The sequence below is a fragment of the Hydractinia symbiolongicarpus genome, chromosome 12 (assembly GCF_029227915.1).
Source record: "Hydractinia symbiolongicarpus strain clone_291-10 chromosome 12, HSymV2.1, whole genome shotgun sequence".
In the NCBI taxonomy this organism is placed as follows: Eukaryota; Metazoa; Cnidaria; class Hydrozoa; order Anthoathecata; family Hydractiniidae; genus Hydractinia; species Hydractinia symbiolongicarpus.
In genome coordinates, this window is record NC_079886.1 from 16,748,621 (window position 1) to 16,761,708 (window position 13,088).

General features: G+C 33.1%; 1 protein-coding gene across 1 annotated transcript; it reads right to left on the reverse strand.

Moving 5' to 3' along the window:
* Positions 1-796: 796 nt before the first annotated feature.
* LOC130622032 (ATP-citrate synthase-like) lies at positions 797-12,520 on the reverse strand. The gene is made up of 30 exons (XM_057437426.1): positions 12,358-12,520; positions 10,958-11,080; positions 10,820-10,882; positions 10,641-10,739; positions 10,125-10,427; positions 9,869-9,987; positions 9,657-9,796; positions 8,641-8,702; positions 8,443-8,560; positions 8,107-8,261; positions 6,981-7,175; positions 6,831-6,901; positions 6,354-6,406; positions 6,160-6,275; positions 5,966-6,070; positions 5,790-5,881; positions 5,250-5,436; positions 4,822-4,932; positions 4,674-4,739; positions 4,490-4,551; positions 4,321-4,414; positions 4,009-4,113; positions 3,690-3,739; positions 3,535-3,599; positions 3,197-3,282; positions 2,962-3,105; positions 2,754-2,867; positions 2,176-2,258; positions 1,752-1,828; positions 797-1,452 (listed from the first exon to the last, which is right to left on the reverse strand). Exons 1-30 carry the CDS (start codon positions 12,502-12,504, stop codon positions 1,343-1,345), a joined length of 3,315 nt encoding a protein of 1,104 aa, XP_057293409.1. The 5' UTR covers positions 12,505-12,520; the 3' UTR covers positions 797-1,342.
* Between the last annotated feature and the right edge of the window lie 568 nt (positions 12,521-13,088).

A 13,088-nucleotide genomic window follows, 5' to 3' on the forward strand; every position in this document is an offset into this window, starting at 1 on the left:
AACGCGTACGCTGGCTTATTCTCTCTATCGATTCTTTAGTCTTTCCACAATAAGTTCTGATACAAGAACAAGCAAGAGCGTGTCCACCGCTATCTTGGTATTTTGTTGAAAGAATGAAAATGTAGAAAGGAAAAGTAAAGCCGTATGTAAGATAAAATGTGGATCGCTTGACTGGCACAAGAAAAAACAAACAATTTAAAAAGTAACAACTAGACATGTTTTAATAAAAATTTGTTTACTTTAAGGAATTAATGTTTGGCATTTTACGAGTTTTGCAATTTATCGAAAATTGGTTCCAAAGAAAATTATTGAGAAACTCGCTATTCGCGAAATTCGTGATTTGCTTTTTTTAAAAAAACACAACTTAATTGAACTAATTTGTTTAAATTAGGAAACCAAAATGCGATGAAACTTCTTTTTCGCGAAACTCGCGACATTTACTTCCCACAAAATCTTAGAACTTGCCAACGTCGCAAAAATAATTCCCTTGTGTACTACCTTTAAATTTAGGACTAATTTACCTGGACTAACGAGATTAATTTCCGCGAAGGGATTTTTTCGTAATTTTGCAAATTCTCGCAAGTATGAACTACTTGGATTTTTTCGCGAATATTTATTTTTGCGACTCATAGACAATGAAAGGCTCGAGAGAATAGCGGAAATAAAGAAATATGGATAGGGACGCATGTTAACGTATAAAGTCTTCAGAAGGTTCCACTATAAATTGGACATCCTGTTGCCCCTGGAGATGTCTATTCGGAGTCAACAGAATCCAACCAAAAAAAACAACAACAGGTTTTACTCCAAGATTTATTATTCTGTCAAAATTATCAAAGATTTAATAATCCCAAAATTCATATTTTTGTAAATATATACCACAATAAAATATAAATAATTTTTTAGTACCATGTTCCACCCCGTCCTAAAAACTTCGTGTAACAGAAACACCAAGTAGATCAAAACTATAAATATTTCGATTAATTTACCAAAATTTCAACATACTAAATCTCAAGATTCCAAAAACCTAATATGTCGCGTTTTAGACACTACTTAAGGAAACCCCCAAACCCTCCCTCCCCGAGTTTAGTAACTGATATCGTTAATGCAGCTAAGGTGGAGTTTATGACAACAGAGCGTGTAAATCCAAACCTATATGTTGCTCCAAGTTGGAAAAATGGTTGACAAATTTAACACTTTTTAGACCCATGATTTGTCATTGAGGATATTTCGAAAACATAAAATTTTATTTTTAACATTCCATACTATTTACTTTTTTATTCACTGGCACATAAACAAAAAATAATATTAAAAAATAATAAATAATAATTGTTTTCTGTTACATTTATTCAAAGGGCGCAGGTGGATTGGCGGTTTCAGGTATGACGTAAGAGATATCATCCCATGGATGGCGGTATAAACCTTGTTTTAATCGTTTTTGATCCAGATGATGACCTGCAAGAATAAACACGTTAGGATCATTTTCGTGGCCGAACTATACCTACATTATTTACAATGATAGGTGAAATATAAAAGACGAAATTCTCACATCTCAACCAGTTTTATAAAAAAAAAATTCTCGAACTAAAAAAAAAGAGAAAATGACTATCCATATCAATTTTTTTCCAAGTGTCACGCAATATCACGCAACAAAAAAACTACATCGTCAACATTGTCCCGGAACATTACTAATTTAACGTAAGCAAGTGTCTGTGTTGACAATGTAGCAGAAACATTCGATGGATGGAACTTACCAATGAAGCCAACTGAGCGTCCAAGCACAAATAAACCATTCATCGCGCCAATTTTGATATACTCGTCTGCTTCCGTCCTACACAAAATAGAACAACTTCTATTAACCTATGATTCATCAAAATAGTGCTCACGCAGCATCTAAATACGTGCTGTATTGTTTATTTTCGTTCTGTTTCAACTGCATGACAACAAGGCGATGTAACATCATCCGCGAACAAAAGAACACTGTAACAGAATTGCTATTTCAACCGTACCTGCTGTAGTGGAATCTAGTTGGAAAGCATGAAACGCTAAGTGGCGTTAATCAAATTCGTGTTTTGAAATTTGATGAGTTTTCAAACAATTAAAACAAGCTTTATGTGTTGGGAGGTTTTGCTTTGAGAAACACAAGAAGATCTTTAAACAAACAAACAAACAAATTACCTTGTGAAACATCCACAATGACGAAGCATGTCAACAAAAGCAACAGCGATGCATCCATCCACATTCAATATCAAATTCGGTTTCTACAATTATACAAGTGTCACGTACTTATTACTTACGTGTCAACAAATAGAGCTTATACAAATTTGAAAATAGATTTAACGCACTGTGCATGTATTTCAAAGTGTTTCGAAGGTATTTTGGCGACTTTTCTCTACACCTGTATAAGGTGGTACAAAGACAAGTTCGACGTTGTGTCTACTGTCTAGTATATTTAATCATAATAGAGGTTCGAGGTAAATGAGAAGGTAAATTTCCGATATAAAATATTCAAAATTATTTAACAGCTACTCTTGTCCGTTGTATGAACCGTTTTAATCACTATTTCGTATTTAAATGAGGGTCATAATAAAATGGTACAGGGGTTGAAAAAATCAAAATTGCAATAGAGCACTGTGTTCCGCAAAATTAAGGCCGTAACAGTATAAGTTGTAAATAAAAGAATGATACAAGGTGTAAACAGATTCATCATAAACCCGGATTGGCGTGGAAGGGCGTAAAAAGGCGCACATAATCACCTTTGCTGTTGTAACTTTTTCAACTTGTAGAGCGTAATCCAACAATGGTGTTTGTGGGAAACTTTCTTTTATGAAATCTTTCATGATAACAACACGCATATCTGGATTGTTGATCTAAGAAAAAGTTATTTTTCTTACAATACTGTAGAAGACAAAAAGAGCACTCTATTCGAACGACAAGAAAAACCTCTTTAATGCAAATACCGACCGATTTTACACGATGACCGATTCCCATAATCAACTTTCCCATCTTTCTCATGTCATTTACAAACTCCATCGGTGATTTACCAGAATCGTACGCTTCAGAGAATTGATTAGCAGCGCCATCCAACGCCCCACCAAATCTATCGCCCTAGGGTGAAAAAATTAGAAACGAAAAGAAAGAATTAACAACACGTTGTTTCCAGTAACACGCTTGTCAAGAAAAAATAGAACGGACTTACGATGGTCAAAAGACCTGAGCACAAAGACGATATCAAGTCCTTGCCAGCACGTGACGTCACTATGGTGTTATGTGCGCCAGATACAGCTAAGTAATAATAATAATAACAATAAAAAATGCTCATTTAGTTATTTTGGGACTATTTTAGGGTTGACATATTAATAATAGCCGCATTCTGTCATCCCCAAGAAAAACGTCGTGCTACAGGACACAAGACGCGACAGATACATGACGGGCAACCCTGTGGATTTTTCACGGGTTAACAACTAGTCTCTGAAATAATAGCGAATGAATGTGATGAAACAACAACAAGTGTTATTTTTATGTGCAATGCCTTACCTGGTCCGTGGTCAGCGGTAATCATTAAACACATTTCAATAAATTTACAAGCATAAGATGGCAGCCTAAATTACGAAAACATATTAAATGAGCAAAATTAAAAGCTAATCAATGTGCCTTCTTAGGAAAATTAGATATATTTTGTGCAAGCTGACCTTCTTTGAAACCACAACAGACCAAGCACGCCCCCAATGCCCATCTCCTCCTAAAAATAAAATAAGAAATTTAGCAATTACTCCCAACTTAGTGGAGCCGATCCACGATTGAAAGTCCCTGACATCTGCAATACCAAGTGCCAAAAAAGTTCTATGCTAAAACATTAACATTTTCAAGATAAAAGTGACTTCTGTTGTCCCATGAAATTCGGATAAAATTCGCAACCTGTTGTGCTCTGATCAAAGCAAAGGGTTAATTAACTTCATATCGAAGTAGAAAACACGCACAAGTTTTTGATTGTAGCTATATTGTGGTTACCTTGAATACATCTGATATTTTCATCCCAGCGTATAGCAGTTCTTGTCCTCTTTCATCACAGATCGCAGATATAAACGACGAAGGCTTTCGAATTAGTCCAAGTTCCTAAAAATATCAAGTTCCTCAAACTTCCCTAATATGCAGGAATGTTGTTGTTAGCAAGCTGCCAGTTGACTTTATTTGTAACACCAGATTTATGAAGAAATTTGTTTAATTCCTAAGACGTAAATTTTTTAACATGGTTGGGTAATTTCCGATATAGTCAACAAATTCGGTTTTACAGTATACCATTGTGGTTTACAAAAATCTTACTTGCGCCCAACTGTAGTCCATAGGAACCGTGGGCGGCCGAACTTCAGGCTTCGGAACAATAGTTCCATCAGCCACCAGATTGTCAAAGATTTGTCTAAACAAGGTACATAATATGGTAAAAAATTGTTGTGATTCAGCGGTGAGAAAGCTTTAGAAAACAGAAACTTACTTAATTGTTATTCCGAGATCATCGAACGAACGAGGGACGTGTGCACCAGCTTCTTGCAAAGCCTTGATGAAACAAAAACATTCCAGATAAAAACACACAAAAAAGCATTGCTTGTCTAAGATCATCATCAAGTTAACATCAACTGATGCGATAATAAAGTTTAAGACGAACACATAAAAGTTACCTTATTTTTTGCAACTGCTGTCTCCATCTCACTGTTTGCACAGGCGTTAGCATGACCAAATTGGACCTTAAAAAATCAAAAAATGAGTGAAGAAATAGTTAAGATGATAGCAACTACTTTAACTTGCTGAAACACTTAAGACACCTACTTCAGTAGACAACATTCCAGCGCAAGTTCCTATGCACCATGCTACAACAGGTTTTGTTATTTGTCCTTTTTTGATCGCTTGACAGATTTCATACTCGTCCACACCACCGACCTGAAAATTAATATTAATATTCATAGTAATTTTCACAGCACGTTAACACCTTGCATACTGTCCTCACAGTTTTCTCAAAAATCTCTAACTGTGCTAACAAAAAAACGCTAACAAAAAAAAATATGAGCTTTTTGCACTAAAGCCGAAAATGCAGTTCACTAAAAACAAGCCTTTAAGATAAAAGGTGTATGGAGACGCTCTAGATGTGATAAAATCATGAAATAGCTATCCAGAGAAAATCCTTTCCCATATCTTCAAGATCCCCTTAAAACATAGTAGATTTCATCATTTTAAATGTGTATACACAAAAAACGAACCTCCCCTAGCAACACCATCATTTTAATGTCAGGATTTGCTTGGTAGCGCATGAAGTGATCAATGAATACAGTCCCAGGGTATCTATCTCCACCAATTGCAATCCCTTCATTAACGCCATCAGTGTTGCGTGCAATAATGTTGTTTAACTCGTTTGACAAGCCTCCGGAGCGTGAAATGTATCCGACGCTAAACGTAATAGGAGGACATGTACTGTCAAAAAGTTTACATTTTTGTCTACTTACCTATAAGTTGCATTTCTACAAAGCTTTGAATTCTAGAAGACACGAAAACTTGCTATGTCAAAAGCAATGCTTCTTGCTTTATTACTGGCGTAAGGCGAGTGTCTTTCAAGGTGATTATTCAATTTTCGACTTTCTTTTAAGGAAAAATATTTTTCGGAGTAGATTCCCAGGTTTCCTGGTTCCATGACTGCTAAACATTTTAATGTTTAGATAATTGACAAAAATCGTTAAATGAAAAAGAAATCGTCCTTTTGGCAACACGTAAAAAATCATAAGGTTGCTAGGACATCAATTCACCTTCCTGGTCTGTAAAGTTTTGACGCAAGAATGTTATCTAACATGCCACCTGTGTTTCCGATCTTGAAACAACCTGGCTTAATGCCACCAACCTAAACACAAGAAAAATAGTAGCCAGAGAAAGAGTTTCAAAAACAACACTTTAGAATCTATCAAAGGTTGCGTAGTTTACATACAGTAGCAGGTCCAATGATGTTTACACCAAGTTCTTTAGCCTTCTTGTTGAGTTTTTGCGTCACTCTTTCAGGAATACCTTCAGCAATTATAGCAACTGTGCGGAACTACAAAGAAAATACTTTAAATTATCATAACTAAACGCATTGGCGTAGTTATGACCACATATAACATGAAAACCATAATGGCAGCCGACCTGTTTGTGTTGAATAGCATCAATGGTGGCATCATAAGCTGATCGCAATGAAGCGAAATTTACAAGCACGTCAACATCAGGAAATTTTTTAACAGCGTCTTCCATTTTGGAGTAAACTTAAAGCAATATTTCTTTAGGTTAAATAGTTGCATCATGTTTTCAAAAATTAAGAAAAATATTTTCCAAAAAGATACCTGGTATCATGATTTCTTTGTGACCGAAATAAAACTTTTGATTATGGTTCCCACTACAAAACAAAACAGAATAAATAAATGTATGAACTAAAAAGCTAGATTTTATTTTTGAAAACAAGTTTTTATTATTTTTAAAGTAGCAAAGTTCTCAAAAGCAGTCTTAGCATAAAAAGTTCTAATCAGAAGCTAATCTTTGCTGGATGGCTTACATATTATCCCATCACACAGAAACTTGGCTCCACTTCTGCACCACGAATATTGTGCTGCACAAAGCCAAACATCACATAGTCAAGCTAACAAATACATTTTCAGGGATTTCACAAACATGCATTCTCTCACTGTTTATGCATTAAAAAGAGAGCTTTCAAAGTAGACATACAGATAATATGCCTGTTATAATGAATGTATCATTTTTTTGAAGTTTTGTTTCACACATGTAAGAACCTTCATTATGTATTTTTAGGGAACTGCACAAACCTGAACGGATACACAATAGCTTTCACTGATGTTTCTTTCCTTGAACAAACATAATCAAAATCCAACATTCCCTAGAATAAAAACAGAGTTTAATATTTACATCTTTATATAGATGCTTTGATATAGTGATGTCACTGTGTCTGACGTTACCTGGATAGCCCTCTGCTGCATTCCCCACACAATAGCTTTTGTTCTTTTCGAAAACAATTCTGTAGGTAGATGGGACTGACTGTCAACCATCACATAATCGCTGTCGTGTGTGGCAATTTTTCTGGCTGATTCTTGACTGGACGTTAATTCTGAACTATGCCTTCTTTTCGGAGTACCAGAACCAGATGTACTTTCCTTAAAAAATAAAAAAATTGCTCAGTTGTAATAAATAAGATTGAAACACTGACTATTTAAAAACAAGTAAAACTTTGTAAATACTGTGTAACAATCTATATTATAATGCCTGTATACGTCTGTCTGTCTGTCTGTCACGCAAAGTGGTAGCTTAGCTGTGCAATAGCGAGAAGCACGCAATGCGGTATAAAAAGGATGGGCGAACCTGTGGATTTTCCACGGGCTAACGACTAGTTTAAAATAATAACAAATATTCTAATTTTCTAGGCATCTTACAGCAACCTATGTTTAAGGTATTTAGCCAAAAATGTACTTAAAGTGTCTCACTTTCTATTTAAAGAAAATATATATGCAATGGTACATAGCAATGAAGGTCTCAGTGTGCTGATGTCAGCAGTAAAAATGTCTTAATGTACATAGTCATGTGATCTGTTGCCCATAGAAAGAAATTCAAAAATGGAAGAATTCTGCTTTATTTACTCTACGACCATACAGAAGACAGGTATACATAAATGTTATATTACAAGACATATAGAATAAATACAAGAGATAAACCTTAAATAAATCTTAACCTAAAATAAATATCAAACTCTAGAGTTTTAAAAAAATTTGTAAGGTAGCTATTAACACGTTTTAAATGTTTCACTTTACTTCATAGGAAGTTTATACAGAAATTTTATACAGAATTCCTTACGGTTGTTCATATGGGGAAAAAACCCAGCTGAATCATTTTCAGTTTAGCCCTTAATTACATATAATGCATATTATCTTTAAAATGTTGAGAATTAAAATATTTCCTGATAATCTTGTAATTATTTAAACTCAGTAATAGTGTTTTTACACTTATCACACCATCACTAAATGAGACTGGTTATTACCAATACTAATTCTTTTCATTGGTTACATATCGACAGATTATTATGTTACTTACATCGTGAGAATTGAAAAACATTTTGCTAGCTGCATCATTTGAATCACAAACAGATGCTTTCTCGGGTATTTCTCTTTTACCAAGAGCCATACCGACAATAGCAGTCATATGAGTTTCTGTTCCAAACACATGCATAGGGACTCCTAATGTTTCACCTAAAAACCAAAAATGTTCAATTACAATTTTACTTTTATAAGGAGGTAAAATAAACCATAAAAAAGAATTAGTAGTTACTTTGAACATGAAAAACGCTTCAGATAAAAGGCTAGAGCTACATCAAGGTTAAAATTCAGAATAATAACAGTCAGCTGTAAAATCAAGTGCTTAGAATGTTACCTAGATCCCTCATGATGCGTAAACCTTCTTGGTAATTAGGACCACCTCTTCGCACAAAAATTTTAACTTGATGCTTGATTAATTCCTGCTGATACATCTGTAGAGCTTTAACAATACCCTAGAAATCATTAGAGAATGTTTTCAACACAAATATTTGAGTGGAGATGGCTAGAAATAGTTTATGACAATCCCACTTACTGCGAAAGTGGCTGATACATTTGTAAAGTTGGCAATGCCACCTCCAATAATCAATATTTTTCCTAAAAATACATACATACATAAACACAACTAAAATATAAAGGGAATCAAAGAGAGAACTGAACTGAAAATATTATTAAGGTGGCAGTAACCCATTTTTAGCTGTCCAAACAGCTGAATTATTTACTTAGTGTTTTATTTATACCATTTTTTTGCCATTTCCTAAAAATATAGGCCTTAAAACATAATAAAATGATTTTAACTTTACACTAAAATTGCTGAGTCAGCAGAAATTTATATTTAAAAATGTATCATAAACAAGAAAAAAATCGGCTTCTACAAGCTCCGCTTTTTTATAATCTCGTTATTTTTCATCAGCTTCTATTTTTAAATGAACCTTGGGTTAACCCTGCTAAAACGGTGTGCAGATTTTTTTTTGTTCATTCTTATTTTTTTAACAATAGCCTTTTGTTTTTTTCAAAAGATTTTTTGTTAGCATCCCCTGCTGCATCGAACGCTGTTAAAATATTCCGAATAAAAAGATTTCCGCACACCGTATCATGGCTGCATGGTTCACCAAACTTGTCTGAAAATTTTAAAGTAAAACAAAAATGCTATAAAAATTTGAAGCTTGTGCAGTGTAACATAATGAAGATCATCTTAAATTTCTACATAATGCGCCATCTTTGTTGTTATTAACGTTTCTCTTTAATAATTACGTCATTTCTTTCTGTGCAATTTCACAAGCGCGTAGACTTAAACTATATTCGGCAGAACTAATTAATTATTCATGAATTTTATTTTAAAGAGGAATTGTTGAGGCTGAATATTTTTGGTGAAAGATAATAGTATTGTAGCCATGTAATCGTGACAAGTGTGTTATAACAGAAAAAATATGGATATATAGTCGGAAAATAACTTTTCGTAACTAATTATGTAAAAAAAAAATCCGATTTTTAAAAGGGTTACTGCCACTTTAATTTAGAAAATTTAAAAAAAAGAAAAAACAAATATACCATCTGGGAATGGCTCCCCTTCGGTCATCAATTTTAAAATCGTCTTTGCATATTCAAAAGTTTGAGTTTCACTGGGTGCTCCTGAGTATTCACCATAGTTTGCCATTTCAGTGCTTCCACCAAGTTCAGCTATGGTATCACTACAAATAAATCATTATACTTAATGCTCACAAAATACATTTCTATGCCACAAAAGCAAATTAAAATCTTACCTGTATACAACAGATGCTCCCCCACCAGCAACCATGGTCCAAATTTTTCCTTTCTTATTTAGAACTGTTAATTTTAATGACGCACCGCTTTTTGCATCAAGGTCAGCAATAAATGCTTCCTGTGGGAAGAAAAAGGGAAATGTTCTTTATAAATCAAACTGAAATTGCCTAAAATTCAATCATCCTAATAATTTTAAGTGACATGCTGAAATATCACAAAAACTGGATAAAAATCTTACATTTTTGTTTTACTAACCTCAGGGTAGGCTTCACGACCAAAGGGAGGTGGAAATGTTATTTTCCCCCACTGCCGACTGCACAAATATTCTGCCGTTTGATCAATTTTTGCAGCAAGATCAAGAACATAAATTCCATCTTCTTTTACAACAAGAGGATTTATTTCCAAATACGTAAAGTGAAGGTCAACATAAACTACAAATAAATTTTTGATAAAGCTTCCAATGCGTGTTTTGCTGCTGTCACAAACATTTTTCAGAAGTTCCGATTGAATACGAGAAATTTCCAATTCCTTTCCTATGGGGATCGTTAACCGAAGCGCCTAAAAGCAAAATTAACAAGAACTAGAGAACATTTTTATAATATAATACTACACTAAAACAAACACAAAATATTGTATCATTACACTATGTGTCGCACATAAATTTTTTCGCAAACTGCTGTATTAAGTGTTAGGTACACATTAATTATATCAAAGATCATAGCATTTTAAATAGATTTTTAAATTACACAGGGTAAAGTTACAATCCCATACTTTTCCATCAACATCGCCAATGTCCATTCCACCTTGGTGATGAAATAATATGACATCCTCATCTCTTTGTGTGTAAATACATACGTACATCTCTTCATTCTGAATAACAGATAAAAGAATAATTTTTTAAACTTAATTTATGATTAATGTTGGATTGCTGTTGTTACTTGACACTATACCTGTTCATGCTTAACAAAAGGTTCCACAATGAAATTCTTTAATTTGCCAGTAGTCTTCTCCACCTAGTAAAAGAAAGCAAAATTTTTAAAGCTACGAATTCTCAAGTTAAATTGTTAAAAAAACAAGTAATTAAATACTTGAATTTCGTGACCACGTTTCAAATTTAACCAGTCCTTCACACCAGTCCAATCTGTGTTCACTTTCAGCAAACCCAGTTTACCCCGTCTCTTGATCAACTGATCAGGCTTTACAACCAACTTCTAAAGTAAATATTTACCATGAAAATGTTAGCCACTAATCATATAAAAGATACTAATCATATAAAATATATTTTCGAGAAGTCTGCACAAAGTTATGTTGACAGAAATAATCAAAAATAATTTTTAAGTGACTCATCAATGTTGTGAGGAGTAGTTGTAACAGGACAAAAGATTTTATTTTTGTCTAATATCATCACATCAAATTTTTTCATAAATAAATTATGAAAGAAGGCATTTGGAAATATTGTCATCAGAACGACTTAGGGAGCACTTAAAGATTACATTCACCCTAGGCATAAGAACAGGGTTCATACGAAAGCAAACAAAAACAACAGAGAGAGAGTGAGAGAGAGCTTAGTAAGTTATTTCAAAGAGATAAATTTTACACACTGCAGTTTTTTAATGGTTAAGTGGTCTAAGTTTAATGCATGAGAACTGAGGTTTGAGTCCATTAGCTGACCTTTACTATTAATTTTTTTATAATATTCTATTCCCTAATTAATTACTATTTTTTCACTTAGTAAATATAAGAAAGTAGATATTAGTCAGATACTCAACTTTGTTTACATTTTACACTTTTTCCTTTACTACAAAATTCTTTTTTCTTGCTATACTTAGTTATTAACTACTTTCATAGTATTCGCTCTATGTTTATTCAATAATCATTTGTTTTATCCTTGCCAAACACTTTACACATATTTCACCTAAAAATAATATTTTGTTTGCTAGTGGGTACACTGTACCCACTAGCAAACCAAGTACCTCCTATAATTAAAAATCCTAATAATTGATGCTCAAAAAAATAAAAATAAATTACAGAGTGCACTTTTACAACATAATACACAATTTAATCCTATAACTATCAAATGTGAAAAGGTTGCCTCTCTATTTTTACAGAATCAAATCTGCTCATGATATTGTGTTCAGATTTTTAACATCGCAAAGATTGCAATAGTGTCATGAATTGTGGGTATTGTACATGATATATGTGAGCATAATGTTACATGTCACAAAGCCAGTAAAATATCCTGGCAAACAACAATAAATTTCCTAAAAACAACAAATATATACAACAGCTAAACAAACTGGTCTTAAATAATACAAAATTGTAAAAACAAAATTTTTTTTTAACCATTTCTACTATAATATCATTGTACCATTTAGTACCCTCAATAGTTAGAGACAATGTCAGTGTTAAGAAATGGTGTAAAAAAATAAAGCAAGCAACATCAGTTTTAAAGGTTATGTAGCATGCTTACAACAATACAAGACCTTACCTCTTCTTTAGGCCAATCCACTGATATTTCGTCCAAATTATCATGCTCAGAGATGTTGATGAATGATGGACTCTTGAAGGAATCGTCCTTGAGATGTAACTTCAATAAACGCTTTCCATCTCCCTCGAAAATTGCTTTAGATGACATTGTTGGGTATATTTAACTAAAATGGTGTATAAATATAGGACATTAGAATTATGGAGAAAGCTTGTAATTCGCATTAATTTAATACTTTTTGTAAGACAGTTGAGCTAAATCGCATTAATTAAATTTTTTAGGCACTTGAATTAATTTTCTTTGTGTGAATTTCGTGTTTGTTAATTTTGTGACTAGTTAATTTCCTGAAATAAGGTTAGTAAGTACAAGATTAGATTAAAAAATAAACCATGCTAGGGTTTGAATTAGGAATATAAATTCAGTTCACAAAAATATACAGACTGACGGTATAGAAGAAAACCTTCTTGCAGCTGTGAACTTGACATTTAGGTCACTGTTAATGCTTATTTTGTTGCAACTATCATAGGAATTAAGTGATACAACGATTGATGTAAAAATTATCCTAAATTTGAAAAGTGAAAAATATTTGTATATATTGCCTTGTAGATCTCACTAATGTGAAACAGAAAATAATGTATTAATATACACAGAGGTCCCATCATAAAGGTTATAAAATATTTTAAAAATTAAAAAAAAATATTCCACACATGAAAAATTCAGCATTCTTTCCAAAA